Source organism: Lepisosteus oculatus, chromosome 7, assembly GCF_040954835.1.
Source record: "Lepisosteus oculatus isolate fLepOcu1 chromosome 7, fLepOcu1.hap2, whole genome shotgun sequence".
Lineage (NCBI taxonomy): Eukaryota > Metazoa > Chordata > Actinopteri > Semionotiformes > Lepisosteidae > Lepisosteus > Lepisosteus oculatus.
In genome coordinates, this window is record NC_090702.1 from 21,290,192 (window position 1) to 21,304,243 (window position 14,052).

Below are 14,052 nucleotides of genomic sequence, written 5' to 3' on the forward strand. Positions count from 1 at the left end.
CGCGTATAGTGCTGGTTTAGTTATGCGTTACAGAAAAAAACCCACATTGCCAGAATACTGCGGCCATAGAGAAAAAAAGGAGTTATCACGCTATCTTCGTCCAGCTCCATTTCTATGGAAATTAACCACTAACTGGGACGAATCAACTTTTTTAAAATGTCAAGACATAAAAGCAAAATTGAAGACGATTAACACATTTATTTCCATATGCGAACATGCCCCTCCCACGTGATTTCACCGATAATTGGCATAAAATATTTCATTTAAAGGAAAGAAAAATAAAAGATTAATTAACACAAAACTAGAATGAGGCCAAAGGATCATTTCACATAGCCAAACAGCTTCAACTAGTTTGTCTACTTGAAGTTTTGAATTACATGTAAATATCTTGTAATGAGAAATTCGTGTGTTTCATTTATTTATTTTGGCATGGTGACACAAAACAACGCGTTATTAAAAAATGAATAGAGAGAAAGATGAAAGATGAGGGTGAAAAAGAATAACAGCCCCGCTTGAAGTTCAGCCCCTCCCACCGAGAGAGCGTTGCCCTGGTGACTGCTGGGTTACGTGCTGACGCTCGATGTATATGAGCGCGAGCGGCGGGATCTCTTTCCCTTTTACCGCCATCCGCGCGGAGCCTTTTTCCCGGAGCCCGAGCGCTGCGCAAACCCGTCCGTAGGAGAGGTAAGCGGCGACCGTTTTCAGCCCCCCGGTCCTCACAGCTCCACTGGCCGCCTTGCGGGGTCTGCTGCTCTTTCGTTACGACTGTGTTTGTGGCGTCGGTGGCCGGGGGGTGAGACCGTACAGAACCGTAAAGCATCCCCGTGAAGGAAATAGAAAACAATAATTCGCCGACGCTGTTAAGTCATCACAGACAGCAGCCATTGAGACTGAACCTCCATGATGCGTGTGCTGTGCATGCATAGGGCTGAAAAAAGATGGGTCTTCTCACATTACTCTTTTGGAGCGTGTTGTTCTCCTACTGTTCGGGGTGTGACAGTTTACGGGCCTCTCTGCGATTAAAAGGCAGCCGTACGACTGGTTTTCATCCATCTAGACTTGACCTTATTTCTTGAGTAACGGGACGGGGAGTGTGGGGTGGGGGGGGGATGGGATAAGTTTTTTGGTATCCGATCACGTTGTGCAGAATAAAAAATCATGGCTGCTTGTCAAACAAAATGGCTAATGGAATTTTACTGTGCAGACCCCTGTTCCGCGTTCAGGCAAAACGTGCAAGCGTGTTCAGATGAGGACAGCCCGTTGCTTCAGTCACGTTAATGTGCTTTCTGCATCCCCAACTTTTCTCAGTCATACGGTTGGAGTAATGTATGCCGAATCGGATATATCACGGCATGTGTTTATAAAAAAAAACAAATCTGTAATACGTAATGGTGCTGTACGATTTGGGGGTATGGAGCTGTATATGAAAAGCGATCCAGTATTGGAGTATTGCATTGTGGTGACAAGCCCTTGGGCGAAGGATTAGCCACATTTCCTGACGACTATGGAATTGAGACTTAAAATATTCAATTTAGGTCAACAGTTAGTGCGGGGGGCGAAATGGTGTCTTCTTTCTCGCTATGACATTTTTTCCCCCCTGTTGCCGGGCACGGTATGGCAGCAACACGTGGTTGAGTGCAAGCGAGAGGCTCAGACGCAATATGAAAGAGCCCTATCGGGTAGGCCGAGTCGGAAGGAGAGCTCCTCTCGGCTGTCGCAGGCTTTTTGAAGAAAGACTATTTTTCGTTAGAGGTCCGTCGTCTAGAAAAGTAGAATGATATTATTTCGGCTTAGGGTTTATGGCTCCGTATCTGCTTCCTTTGGCCAGCTTACGCGTACATTTAGTAACCCTGTCACTCCGGTGCTGCGTGGCTGGCGGGCAGAAATGTTTGTTTCTCCTTCCGTGCAGGAGCAGTTCGGCTTCTTTCGTCACCGGCGTTTCCTGGGCTTGTAAACAGCGATTGCAGATCTGCTGTGGCACCTGTTATCCGTTCCTTTGTCTTGCGTGTGTGTGTGTTTTTTTTAAGAAATTAGATATCGTCTTTCGTAATGACAAAAAAAATCCCGTAATGCTTGGACGTGGTAAACCTAATGGGTTTTTAATATCGGAGCTTAATTTTGGGAAGCCCAAAATGGAGGCCGAGTGAGTGTCCTTAATTTACCTGCGGAGAAACAAATATCGCAAAAATGGAGTGTGCTGTTATCCTTTTAATTCCAAGAGGGATGCACTCCAGTGTTTGTAGAGTAGCCTTTTTTTTAACCGTGTTACCCCAACCCTAAATGTGAACCCCTCTCAATAAATGATTCTAGACAAGAATCCCCAATTTCTGAGCGCATAAATACAAATAATGTCTGCAAGATGCTCAAAACAAGAATGCACATCAACAGATAGCTCATTTGGTGCTCTTAGAGTGAATTTATTGTGTGGAAGTGTGGCTGAGTTTTTCCTAGTTTATGGGAACTCCCTGCTTGGATAGCCTCCAGGCCTCATGCACCTGTGTTGGGGGACCACTGTTGCAGAGCACCTGCTTGTGTTGCCTGCTGACATTGCATCTGGCTTTCCATGCCTGGCCCTTTTACTCGGTAAAGGATATTGGCTCATCTCCTAAACTGGCTTGTTGAATTGGGGATCGTCAGGCAGGCTGTGTGTGTGTCCATTTAGGGTTGGGAGTGACTCTGGTTTAGTGTTGTGAAAATGCTACGAAAGGGTTTTTGAACACGTGGTTCTGTCTTGGTTTGCCTTATTTCATTTGTTACTCTGTGTGCATTTTGTATCCAGAGGTGAATGTTTGCATTGTAATGGGAAAGTGCCAAGCGATCTCCATTACACTGAAAGTCTACTGCCCCTTGGGGTGACAGCCAGGCGTGCAACATCATAGGACAGTTAAATCCACAGGACCAGTTACAGAGCAGCAATTCAAATCATTTTGATAATTTTGTTAACTTGCTAATGGCCACAAGAAGCTCTGTCATCAGTTAGTGTGAGCATGCATAGGAACACGTTAAGATGCAATTTGTGTTTTATGAGCTGCAAGCCCGGTTATATATTGTGCCGTTGAAGCAGAAAAATGGTAGCTGTTTTAACCTAGGTCTCCACAGGGTCATGCAAATCCAGTTTAAATGTCCATCTTGCACTGATTTATATGCAGGATGTCAGTGCTTGTTAGGTATCAAATGAATCAAGCTGCTACTATAGGTCTACATCTAAACATAACCATCAACCAGTGTGCGCCAAGTTGATTTTAAGACTCAGACTTGATCAGTGGGTCAGTAGTTTTGTTGCAGCTTTGCTGTCATTTTATTAAGCCTTAATTTTATGTCACATGAAAATGAGTAAGATTCTAAATGGATACCCTTTTCACCTGGAAGTCCATTAAATAAGCCAGGATGGAATTAAGTAAAATGTCAGTTGAGAGCTTAGTTGGGGGGACCATGAAGTACTTGAATAACATCATCTGGAAGTCTTTTAAGAAATTTGTTTTAGGAGATTTGCATATCCCTAAGGTTAGTTAACCTTGGTCTTGGATGGCTGCAGTCCTGTTGATGTTCAGCTTTTGGAGAACTGGGGAAAGGGGTTGGTTTAAATAAGGTAATCAGATTAAGTGGTAAAAGGCTGACCTAGAATGTAAAAGTGTGAACACCACCACCCTCCAGGGCTACAGTTAAACACTTGTCCTTGCACAGCTACTGACCAGATCTATTTTAGGTACCATGTCATTGTTAAAAAGTCATGTTTTCCTTTTCTGTTCTCCAGTTGCTGGATTGTAATATGGGCCAGCCTGCCATTTAAAAAAAAAAACACTGCCTGGAAATATGGAAACTTGCTTATAATCAAATTGTGAGTCAGTTTATGGTTGTTTATTGCAGTTTGTGTACTGTACTGTGGGGTACAGATTTTACAGTCTAGCAGTGATTTATTCAGTATGTGCCCGATTGTTTTTTTTTTGCGTTTCTGTACGAATGGGGAAATGCCTCAGCCAGTAATTTTGCATTTTAGACACTTTAGCTTCTGAGGTAGGAGTGTGTTGGTTGGGGAGAAATTTAGGTATCTATTTGAACTGGGGCTTTTGCAAATTTGACCACTCTTTGCCAAGGCTGCTGATTCGCAGTGTTGGTGTGTCAGCCTTTTGAACTAGTTTCATCACCATGTAATTGTGTAAGGATGAGCCAGGTGTGACCTGATGTCAAGTAATTTGTACTGCAATAGAGGATCTTTCAAATCTTTTCTTATCTTGAAATAGTGCCTATTTACATTTATTGCTGTGACCTCAGGAGGGGTGTTTATTGTAAATGCATTATGCCGTCTTGCTTTATATTTTACGGATGTGATTGAACTTCAGCTCGTTATGTATATAGGCATTTGTAGGGCTGCAGAAACCTTGCACCCACCTTCAATGCACAGTTTGCTGAGTGTGGTCTTCGCAAACAGGGCGAGCCATGCAGTGAAAGAGGCCCTGGATTTGTAAATGCCTTTACCTGCAGTTCTCTAATTGGGTTATTTTGTCTATCCATCCCATCTAATGGAAAGGCTCTTATTCTTGTTTGCATTGAAATTAATGCAGTAATTTTGTATTACTTTTTAATCTCCATAGATTGTGAAAATCTCAGTTTTCTTCCTACACTCAATTGAGTTTGAGGTGTGCGAACACATTACACCGTTGCAGTAATTTGTTAGCAGATGTCTTTTTCTTTGTAACGTCGTATGGGGTCATTCAGATTTGGCAGGTATCTGTAGTAATTATCCAAGTAAGCAATGGTTGTTTGCACTTTGATTTCAAACATTTTCTCTCAATTTTGTCATTAGTCTGTGAAAAGCTTGACCATGAAAACCATTCTCTTGCCAGTACTGTATCCACCCATTAATACAGGTCTTGCATGACCATACATGCAGTACCATCCAGAAGTTTGGAGACCTTGTTTGGGGATCCATTCCTCTTCACTCTAATTCTTAGGCCCATGAGTGTTTGCACCAGTGAATACTTCTCATTTTCACGTGTGTTGGTGAGGAGGTTGGAATGAAGGCAGCCATAATCATATTGGTAAAAACAGCTGTACGGTTTAGAAGCGTCTTGTGTGCATGTCATTTATGCCCCTGGATATAATTGACCTACTGATGGAAATTGTGGCAAAGCCTGCAATGTCATAATTTTTAGAGGATTTGGATGAAAGCTGTTGGGGGTAGTAATAAAGGCTCCTTGTTTTAAGAAGCAGGTAACCTAAGTGGCTTTCTCGGGCAGTCCAATAACCAGTGGCAGTCGTCCAAGAGAAAGGCAGCGCCGTGGCCTGCTGTCACATTGCGTGTAGTGTATTATCAATGACTAGGCAGTTATGTCGAGAAGAAGAGTGATCTAGGAATTACAGTGAAAAGTCTCCAGTTTGTGGTACTTCCACACTTGTCAGTCCTGTGTGTATGTTGTTGGAATACCAGCCAGCATTGTCAGCTCTCCCCAGAGGAAGATGAGTGTCCCCCATGGGAGACCTGCAGCCTTGAACAAGGAGAGAGGCAAGACAGATCCTTTTACAATAATTCTTTGCAAATTTTCAGCAAGGACTGCTGGTGAATGCTGCTTATGAAAACTTAAGTTTCCTTAAACCCCTTTCTAGCCACTGCTCAAACAGTGTTATTGGTTCAATTTGTGGTGTAATCTACATATGATTTTCTATTTTTTTTAAACCGGTTATTTCTTTAGTCATCCCTGATAACCCTTACTCAACCAACAAAATTAGCCCTCTCGCATTTATCCAGTTTATAGCCTGGCACAGAAAGCTACTGAGATGCCAGTGTCTAACTGAAAGGTAAAGGTGGGAGACATAGCATTTCTACTGGGTTCCTTGAATTTATTCTAATTGTAGTTCTTGCATTAGTCTAATGCACTTCACGCACTCAAATTAATGTTAAAACGCCATCAATAATTGCATTAATCTGTATCTGTTATCGGTCGAAACGTTGGTACTGCCAGTCTGTTTTAATAAGGTTTTAAGTTTGCCTTTCGCACTCTCCTTAAAGAGTAGTGCTGGGTCTGTTTCTTTAATATAGAATAAAAAACGTATATGATTTTAAAATAAAATAGGCACATGGTTATCATGATTTGATAAAATTGGAAATCATTCCTGGATTTGGAAAAAAGGGAATGATTTTATTTAAGGAGGTAAAAGGTTGCCAGCAAGCCACACTGCTAATTTATCGTGAAAGTATATATACAGAATATCTGGTGAAACTGAGTGTAATAAGGGGGACATCGCAATTCTAGGTTTTTATGTGTGCCCTGCCAAAGTCTGAATCATAAGTTTTGGAAATGATACCAAGAGGATGGATTATACATGGTTAACCACAATGTCAAATGACTGGTTAGTTGTCCCTGTTTCAAAGCTGTGTAGATGTTTGAGACATAAATCCTTTGCCAGATGTCTGTCTGAAAGCAAACCTTTAGAGATGTCCAGAGAAGTGTGGAATGGGGTTTTTGCAATGATTCCTGAGGCATATGTATAGTATATGCAAATCTGATGATTTCCAATTTTTATCCTAGAAGTACAGGGTATGGACTGTGATCATCATGGATTTGCTTCTCAGGATATATCTTTTTGTGCTCATGATATCACTGCTTTTACCTTTAGCGGAGAAATCTTTTCCTGCTTTTGTATGATCAATTGCAGCAACAGTTGGTGTAAATGCATATTTGTCTTCATTAAGCCAGGTTGGCTGGCTTCCTCCTGTGATGCCTTGATGTCCCAAAGATGGACTGGCCTATGTAATGAGGTGGTGATAAAATGAATGCTACTGAAACATCTGCTTCATCCCCACAACCGTATTCTAAAAACCAGGGACTCCCCTGAGAGAACAGTGCAGAAAGATCTTACAAGATTGGAAATGTAATGTTACTTTCTAATAATCATGCTCTGACGCCGTGCCCAAGTCAGGAGTATTCTCATAAGGTGTTTAGTTTGTATTATCATTCCTGTTAGGGATGTTGACCCTTTTTTCCATTTAAATATTTTTACTTTGGATACCACTGAATTTGTCAAATGAATTAATGGCATTATGCTGAAAACCTCATTTGATCATCCTTTTTTCATACTTTTAAAATTGATGCAGCATTTTTCACAGGACAAATATCATTAGAAATACTTTGCCGTTATCATGCTGGACGCTTCATGACTGCAAGATGAAAATTGTTCTAGGAAAATCTTCTGGTATCTGTACTAATCTCTTTGTCCTTAGATGTGATGCTGTAATGAGGTTTTATGTGAAGCAAGCAGTTAGGAAGAACACCAAGATCTTTTTGACAATGGCTGTGCCATTTACCTGTTTATATTGATCAGAAGTTAAACTTAATCGCTGTTCAACTGAAGGCCAGGGGCTTTTGGGACTTGTCAGACCCCATCCAAATTAACAAATTGTGCCCAATCAGCCCTGCTATTAAACAGAAATTGCTTCTGCTAGTGAGTTGTGCACAAAGCAGTTGGAGCCGATTCGTTGTTGCTGCTGGGTCAGTAAAAGAGGCAGACTGCAGAAAGCTGTGCCTGTAATCATACAATTATGGATCTCCAGTGGCTGAAAGCATCCATTCAAAGCCTGCCATCAACAGCAAGTCAGGATTAAATGCTGCACAGAGTTCTCATCCTCAAATCAGCATTTGTGCTTTTGATCTTCATTTATGTATTGACTCTACAATGAACAGCATTTGAAATGCACATCTGGTGATTTTCATGTAGTAGTGAAGGTGGAGATTTGAGCATGTATGAGATATCAGGCTTGAGAATTAACAGTCCATGTTTAATCTGTTTTAGTGTGAGTGTGCAACATTTAGTGTAACGCTGTTTGTACTTGACCTTGTTTACTATAAATGCTTGTTTTGATGACATCCAAACAAGATTGAGTCATTTGGACCAAAATCAAAACGGCAACGGCCATGCTTCTTAGTTCAAAGAGATTCCCTTTGAAGTACTGCCAGTACTTTGGCAGAAGATCTTGCAAAACTGCTATCCAGATAGATGGTGATATAATGTCCTTTCTAAAAGCGCTGATCAGAAAGCACCTAATGCTTTACCTTTTGTTTTTATAACTAAATGGGATTTTCTGTACATTTTGGAAGACTGCTCTGGCTTGTTAAACTTGAGTATTTTTTAGCATGCTGCTGTGGAACTCTCCATTTCCAAAACATAAATCTGTGCACAACAGGAGGCCATTACACATTCTTCAGTAGTACTTGTGGAGAGTGCTGTGCTCAAGTTGATTTTGAAGTCTGTCTGGTTTAGTAGCTAGTAACTCGGTGATGTGAGGATCTATTCCAGCTTCTTCTCGGCTCCCACAGCTCTTAGTGTAAAAAAAAAAACTGCCTCTGTGCCTTTGTTTAAATGCACAAAGCTGTAGTTCCCCTTGTCCTCTGGTTTGTGTATTTTAAGGATTTTGTAATAACATGTTTAGATTATGTAGAATGTATTCTCATTATTTAACGGGTTTTTCTGCCTTAGAAGTATATTAAAACATTCTGTATGTTTCAGTTTCTTTGCATTTGTAAGACTACTGGTTTGGATAATTGACTTGGTCAGCTCTATTAGCTATTCTAGCATATTGATGTATGTAATTTACATAGCATGTGAACCTTGTTTAAAGGCTGCAGTGAAATACTGCACTAAGAATTTAGGCCTCGTCTATTCTCAGCTTCACTTAATCCTCAGGTTGTTCACTTTGGAGCTATCCAAAGGTATCCAAGGCACTTTGGAGTAAACAACTTTGGTGGAAAACCCTAAGTAATCAGAAAGGCAGGTTCTAAAGGACACTAGCCGGGATTTTATTAGTAATTAAAACTGTTAGCAGGCAACCCTGTTAAACCCCTTATGGGAAACTTTCAAACGGGTACTTCAGAAAAAAAAATGGTTACGGACTAGATCTGTCAGAAACAAAACTCACCTTTTCAGTTTAACGGTTTTAAAACTCTGTAGTTACGTAACCTAATGTTTATCATATTTGCCTAGTGCGTATAGGTGACTGGCAGGTGTTGTACGCTTACCATTTAATGGAAACTATATGATAATTGTCCTCAATTAAAGTAAATTACTGTAAAATGTAAAGTTAAAGCTGTGTCTTGAGAAAGATGGGAGTGCTCTTGGGATTTTTCTCATGCGTACCACTGTTAGAAGCAAGATGACCTCTTTCGTGTTGCAAGACAAAACGCCCATCTAGATTTTAAATAGTTGCAGCTTTCACTGTGCACTTGAAAGCATTAGAACCTTGCTTCTCTCATGTCTTCAGTTCCATACATCTTCATGTCTTGAGAGTCCTGGCAGTCCTCCAAACACCTATAAAAAAAAATCTCTTTAATCATACAGGGAGATGTTGGAGTATGAGCAGAGTGTAGATAGGCCATTAGAAGTGGCTTTTTTCAAGATAGATGTATGTTGGGAAGCATAAAGCACAGTTAAACACCTTCAGAATGTTGCGTACAGTAAATGTGTTCCTCTTTGTTTGTGAACATGGTGCTTAGAGACAGACCTTTTCCAAATGAAACAATAAGGCAAATTAAGTCATGTTTGCTTCACTTGGCTAACCAGGGTGATCAGAGGATGGATTAATGCATACCCCATATAATTTCATTTACCTGTATAATTTGTATGGTCCCTATTCTGTGCCTGATATTTGTCAGTAAAAATGTCCCAGTAGGTACAAACCATTCAGCCTTTATAGAAAATCATAAATAGGGCTATATTTATCTTGTTTTTTGTAGTTGGTTTCTGGTATCTTTATTTGAGCTGTTGGATACCCAAAATAGGCTTATCATTTATAGAGTTACTGTCTTTCAGGTTTTTTTTTTCTATTGTTTGCTGTGTCAGCTGTTCTAAGTTTCCTAGATCTTGAAGCTGGATGTCAGTGAGCCGCAATCTATTTCACATTGTGATTGTGCAGGCTGGAAGTCTGACATGTGATCTGTAGCTCTCTTTGTGTCTGAGCTACTGCATGTAACTGTTTTTTCTAAACAGGTAGGCTAATGGAGGGCAGCAGCTCAACAGGCTACATCAAAGAGTTAGGTTCCTGTAACCTTATCAGGTGCTATGTATTAAGCATCAAAAGGGCATTTAGGAGCCCTTAGTTTAAAAAAAAAAATAGAATTCCTTATTTAACCAAGGCATCAGAGGTTTGAAATTTGGTAGATCTTGGTTGTTACCTGTGTTTTTTTAGGTGGGTTTTAATTTGTGTGAAGCAAAGCTGAGATTTATGCTACATGCTGTCTTATGCCTAATGTCCAATTTATTTCTGTCTGTGAGCAGGTTTTCAACTGTGCAATGGGAGCAAGATTGTTTTTTTTAAACATATATAGGGATTACTTAATTACTCCTGTCTACCTGTGGGGGGTCATTCTTGGTCCAGTTGTGTAGGCGTCTTGAAATTGATTACTGTGTAAACACGATGGGTGTTCAGTTTGGCTATGTTGTAAATGGACACAGGACAAATCTAGGACCCCTTGCCACCCTCCAAAGCTGAGGTTTTCCCTTACCTACTGCTGTCCCAGAGAAACCAAAAAGGCTTCCTTTGCATTTCACTTAGTGCATGCTAAGCATAAAGAAAATGTATCAAAGACAGCAGTAGGGCCTGGATATTTCAGGCTCCTTCACTTAGTATGTGTGATCAACATTGGAAAGTTGTCCAATTGCCATGCTCATGGGCATTTAATTGGTTTGAAGTTTGTAAATATAAACTTATTTTATATATTTTAATTAAAATCTCATTTAATTCAATTCCTGGCCATGTTAACCAAAATTTTAATTCTAAATGTGATCTTGCATTTTTAACCTTTTTTTTTGCTTTCTTTCTAGCAATTCCCTGGATTACAGCAAAAATGGCAGACATGGACAAGTAAGTATTCAACGTCATAACTGCACCTAAGTGTTTTGTTATTCTTTGGTGTAGACAGTAATGAAAAATGAATGCGTTTAGCTTTACCTTTTAAAGGTTGGGGAAAGGATCCCACTTTTTAACTGACTGCAGTACACTTAGTTTTCAGACAGCATTTGGTCACTTCTTGTTTCTTGCTTGTCTAAATTCCACTGTTAAATGAATCTGAGTATTGACTCGTTTATAGAATTACCAGTGCAGCCTTGTCGCCTGGTTAGTGTTGGAATAGAAGACCTCCAGGTTTTTACTGTGTGTGGAGCTGGACCAGTTGGTGTTGCCTTTCCCTCTGGTCCAGAAAGTAAACAGCTGTGTTCACACATGGTGACCAGGAGCAATGCTGTTAGGAGTTAGTGCACAGTTAACCTTGACTACTTGTCTGTTTAAGATTCTATGGCACTATGTGCCGACTAAATTCCACACCTAGTGTGCAGATCCTGACCTACTTGGGTTTCCCCCCTAATTCAGCTGGATAAAATGTCATTCTTCTCTATGGCTATATACTGGGGTGGTAAGAGCCTGATGGCTGCTGTAGAGGAAATTCCTCTTTGTAAAGTATAAAGTCCTCTGGGGTGAGAATCCCTGTAATTGCATAAATGTGTAGGTACGTGTCACAAACTGCTTTGTGTGTGGAACAAATTAGTTATACCTTCTCTTTTGAAAAGAAGCTTTGCGGAGATTGCTTTTCTACTGCATCTCCATGTTACTTTTTAACTTAAATTTTATAGAATAACTTAAATGTTACTGGCTTTTGTTTCTAAATCTTCTCTGTATTGAAATTTCAAATGCCGCAACTGTATCTGCCTGTAATTGTTCTTTAGAACTTTAGCTGGAAGTCTTTGTTGACAGTGGTTGAAGCACTACTGTAAGTGTTAGCTGCTTGACAGACTACATTAGAATTTAAACTAACTTTTGGAAAATTATCCTCAATAAGATGGTATATCCATTCTGTCGGATACTGTTCTTATTGAATTGTTTTACTCTGATAAATATCTTAGATGCTTTGTGTTCAGTAGGACAACGGTGGTAATTTGCAAAATGGAAAATTTACTTTTACTAAACCTTTTTTTAGATGCAAAATACACTTTTTCTATGTTTTGAAGTAGAAGGAAGATTCATGCGGGTAGAATGGTGGGGGGGGATTAAATTGGCAGTGATGCTTGCAGAAACTGAGAGAGCAGCATATTTGACATATGACCTGAAGGAAAGTAAAGGTACAAGTAGTGAGATGCAAAGCCATGAAATACGTAATTGTGGAACAGTAGAAGTTAAGTCAGATCCCCCCCCCCCACTGAAGTACAATTACCAAGTTGTGCGATGTGTAGAGTTAAACATAACAGTACAGTGTGAGTTATTGGAAGTATCCATATCTATAGGTTCAAATGAGACAATCTTCCTGTGTAGGCGTATACTAGGGCTTATGCAGGGTCCTTTATTGTCCTGGCTGGCTGATGTCGGTGAATAGTCTCACTGGCTGCTTCAGAAGCAAACGGCCAAGGTGATCTGTGATGTTCATTGGAAGGCATCGCCATCAGTAAAAATAGATTTGGAGAGTCAGTTGCTCTCCTATCATAACCAATTATCAGATGGCGGTTCTCATATTTGTGCCCAGGAACAGAGGGTGTCACCTTCCAGATCGGCTGTGTTCTGCTGCATGATGTAACAGATATAATCCATCTTGTCTGTGGATTCTGGCTGTGATTTAAGCATAATGTCAAATAAGGGCTGGTAATCCAGTCTTTTTGTCTTGCTGAGTCAAATGTGGATCTGCAGGTCTGAGAGATTCATGGAACTGGAGTCTTCAGGACCTCAACAGCAGTCTCCTTAATCACGTTTTCTTTGTAAGCACTATTGAGTGTTCTAAAATAAATCAGTATATGATAACAAATCCATAAATACTGAATTAAAGAGATGTTAGGTTAGAAATTAAAATCCATTCTTGTTGAATGTTCATTCTGATTTGGCAATTTAGTTTGAAATTTGCAGTACTACCTGTTTGTCCCTGACTTCTCTGCCTCCCCACAGTTATCTTCTGACAAACTGTTGGGATAAAATGTCAGTTTATGTGCAAGTGTTGGACCCAAGTGTTGACGTTTAAGTGCTTAATTTGTTTTGTGAAAGGTAATTAGCTTTGACCTCTTGTTCAATGAAGCGCCTTGAAACCAGTTGAACCAGTTGAGGCACCATCTTGAAAGTATTGTAACCATCAGTGCATTGTTGTAACAGCTGTTGCATTTTTAAATTGTTTACCCATTGAATACCAGCTTGGATGCCTTTGCTTCAGTCTTACACAGGGCGTATGCTTTCACAGCTGTGTACAGTCCCTCAAGAAGGGGGTTGACTGGCCAGTGAAACAGTTCTCAAGTATGATTTATAAGCCTCCTTTAAAGTGAATGGAAATACATTTTTGGCAGTGGGTTTAGTTGCACACAGTCTAGTCGCTGACTATATTTTGGTAAATCTCAAAAGTATTTTGGCAGGTATTTGCCATCTTTTAAAACTTACTGAATCCTACTATTGTTTTCTTGATATCTAAGTAATGATATCCCAGTATCACTTAAGTAATGATAGGTTACACACTCGGTATGGGTAGACATTTAGATGTAATTGGTAGTGCTGTTAGTTTTTTTTTAGTTTCAAAATGGTTTATACTTCTGGGTTCATTGGCCGTTTCAGATCGGCTTTTTAAAATGATAGTAAAACCATCTCCTAATTTTGTCTTTCTCTGTGAAGCAAAGAGCAAGCTGAGCTGGACCAGGCAGATATGGAAGATGTGGAGGAAGTTGAAGAAGAAGAAGCTGGAGAAGATGTTAACAGCAAAGGTGCAGTTGTTTTAGAGCCATCTTTTGGTCTATGTACTGTGTGTTTAGAGAAAATTGAATTTCTAAAATTCCCAAAACAAATTTGGTTTTCTTCCTCTTTCATCTCATTCATGGAATCTCAAAATGATGGATAACATTTTCACTTGCAGCTGCTGCCATATTACCTTATTTTCATCTCTACTGCTTAGAGGCAGACTAGTTGCTTCTGTGAGTAGACGTGCCTGTCTGTGTGCATCATGGCTCTGTCACTTAAGTTTTACCCTTGTTCCTTCAGAGGCAGTGACTGCCTATAGCAGTCGGGCTCATTTGCTCTGGGGCTAAGTGCTTAAGTTTTGAGGTTGC

The 14,052-nt window shown here is 40.1% G+C and overlaps 1 protein-coding gene across 3 annotated transcripts in view; it reads left to right on the top strand.

Moving 5' to 3' along the window:
* Positions 1–575: 575 nt before the first annotated feature.
* Positions 576–14,052, top strand: part of nap1l1 (nucleosome assembly protein 1-like 1) — a 32,070-nt gene continuing 18,593 nt past the window's right edge. For 2 of the 3 annotated variants that reach the window (XM_015352855.2, XM_015352854.2), the window contains exons 1-3: positions 576–684; positions 10,813–10,852; positions 13,622–13,710. In XM_015352855.2, the coding sequence (XP_015208341.1) occupies positions 10,836–10,852; positions 13,622–13,710 (106 nt within the window). In that variant the 5' untranslated portion in view covers positions 576–684; positions 10,813–10,835. The remainder of the gene's footprint in view (positions 685–10,812; positions 10,853–13,621; positions 13,711–14,052) is intronic. The other variant, XM_006633531.3, reaches the window with a different exon arrangement.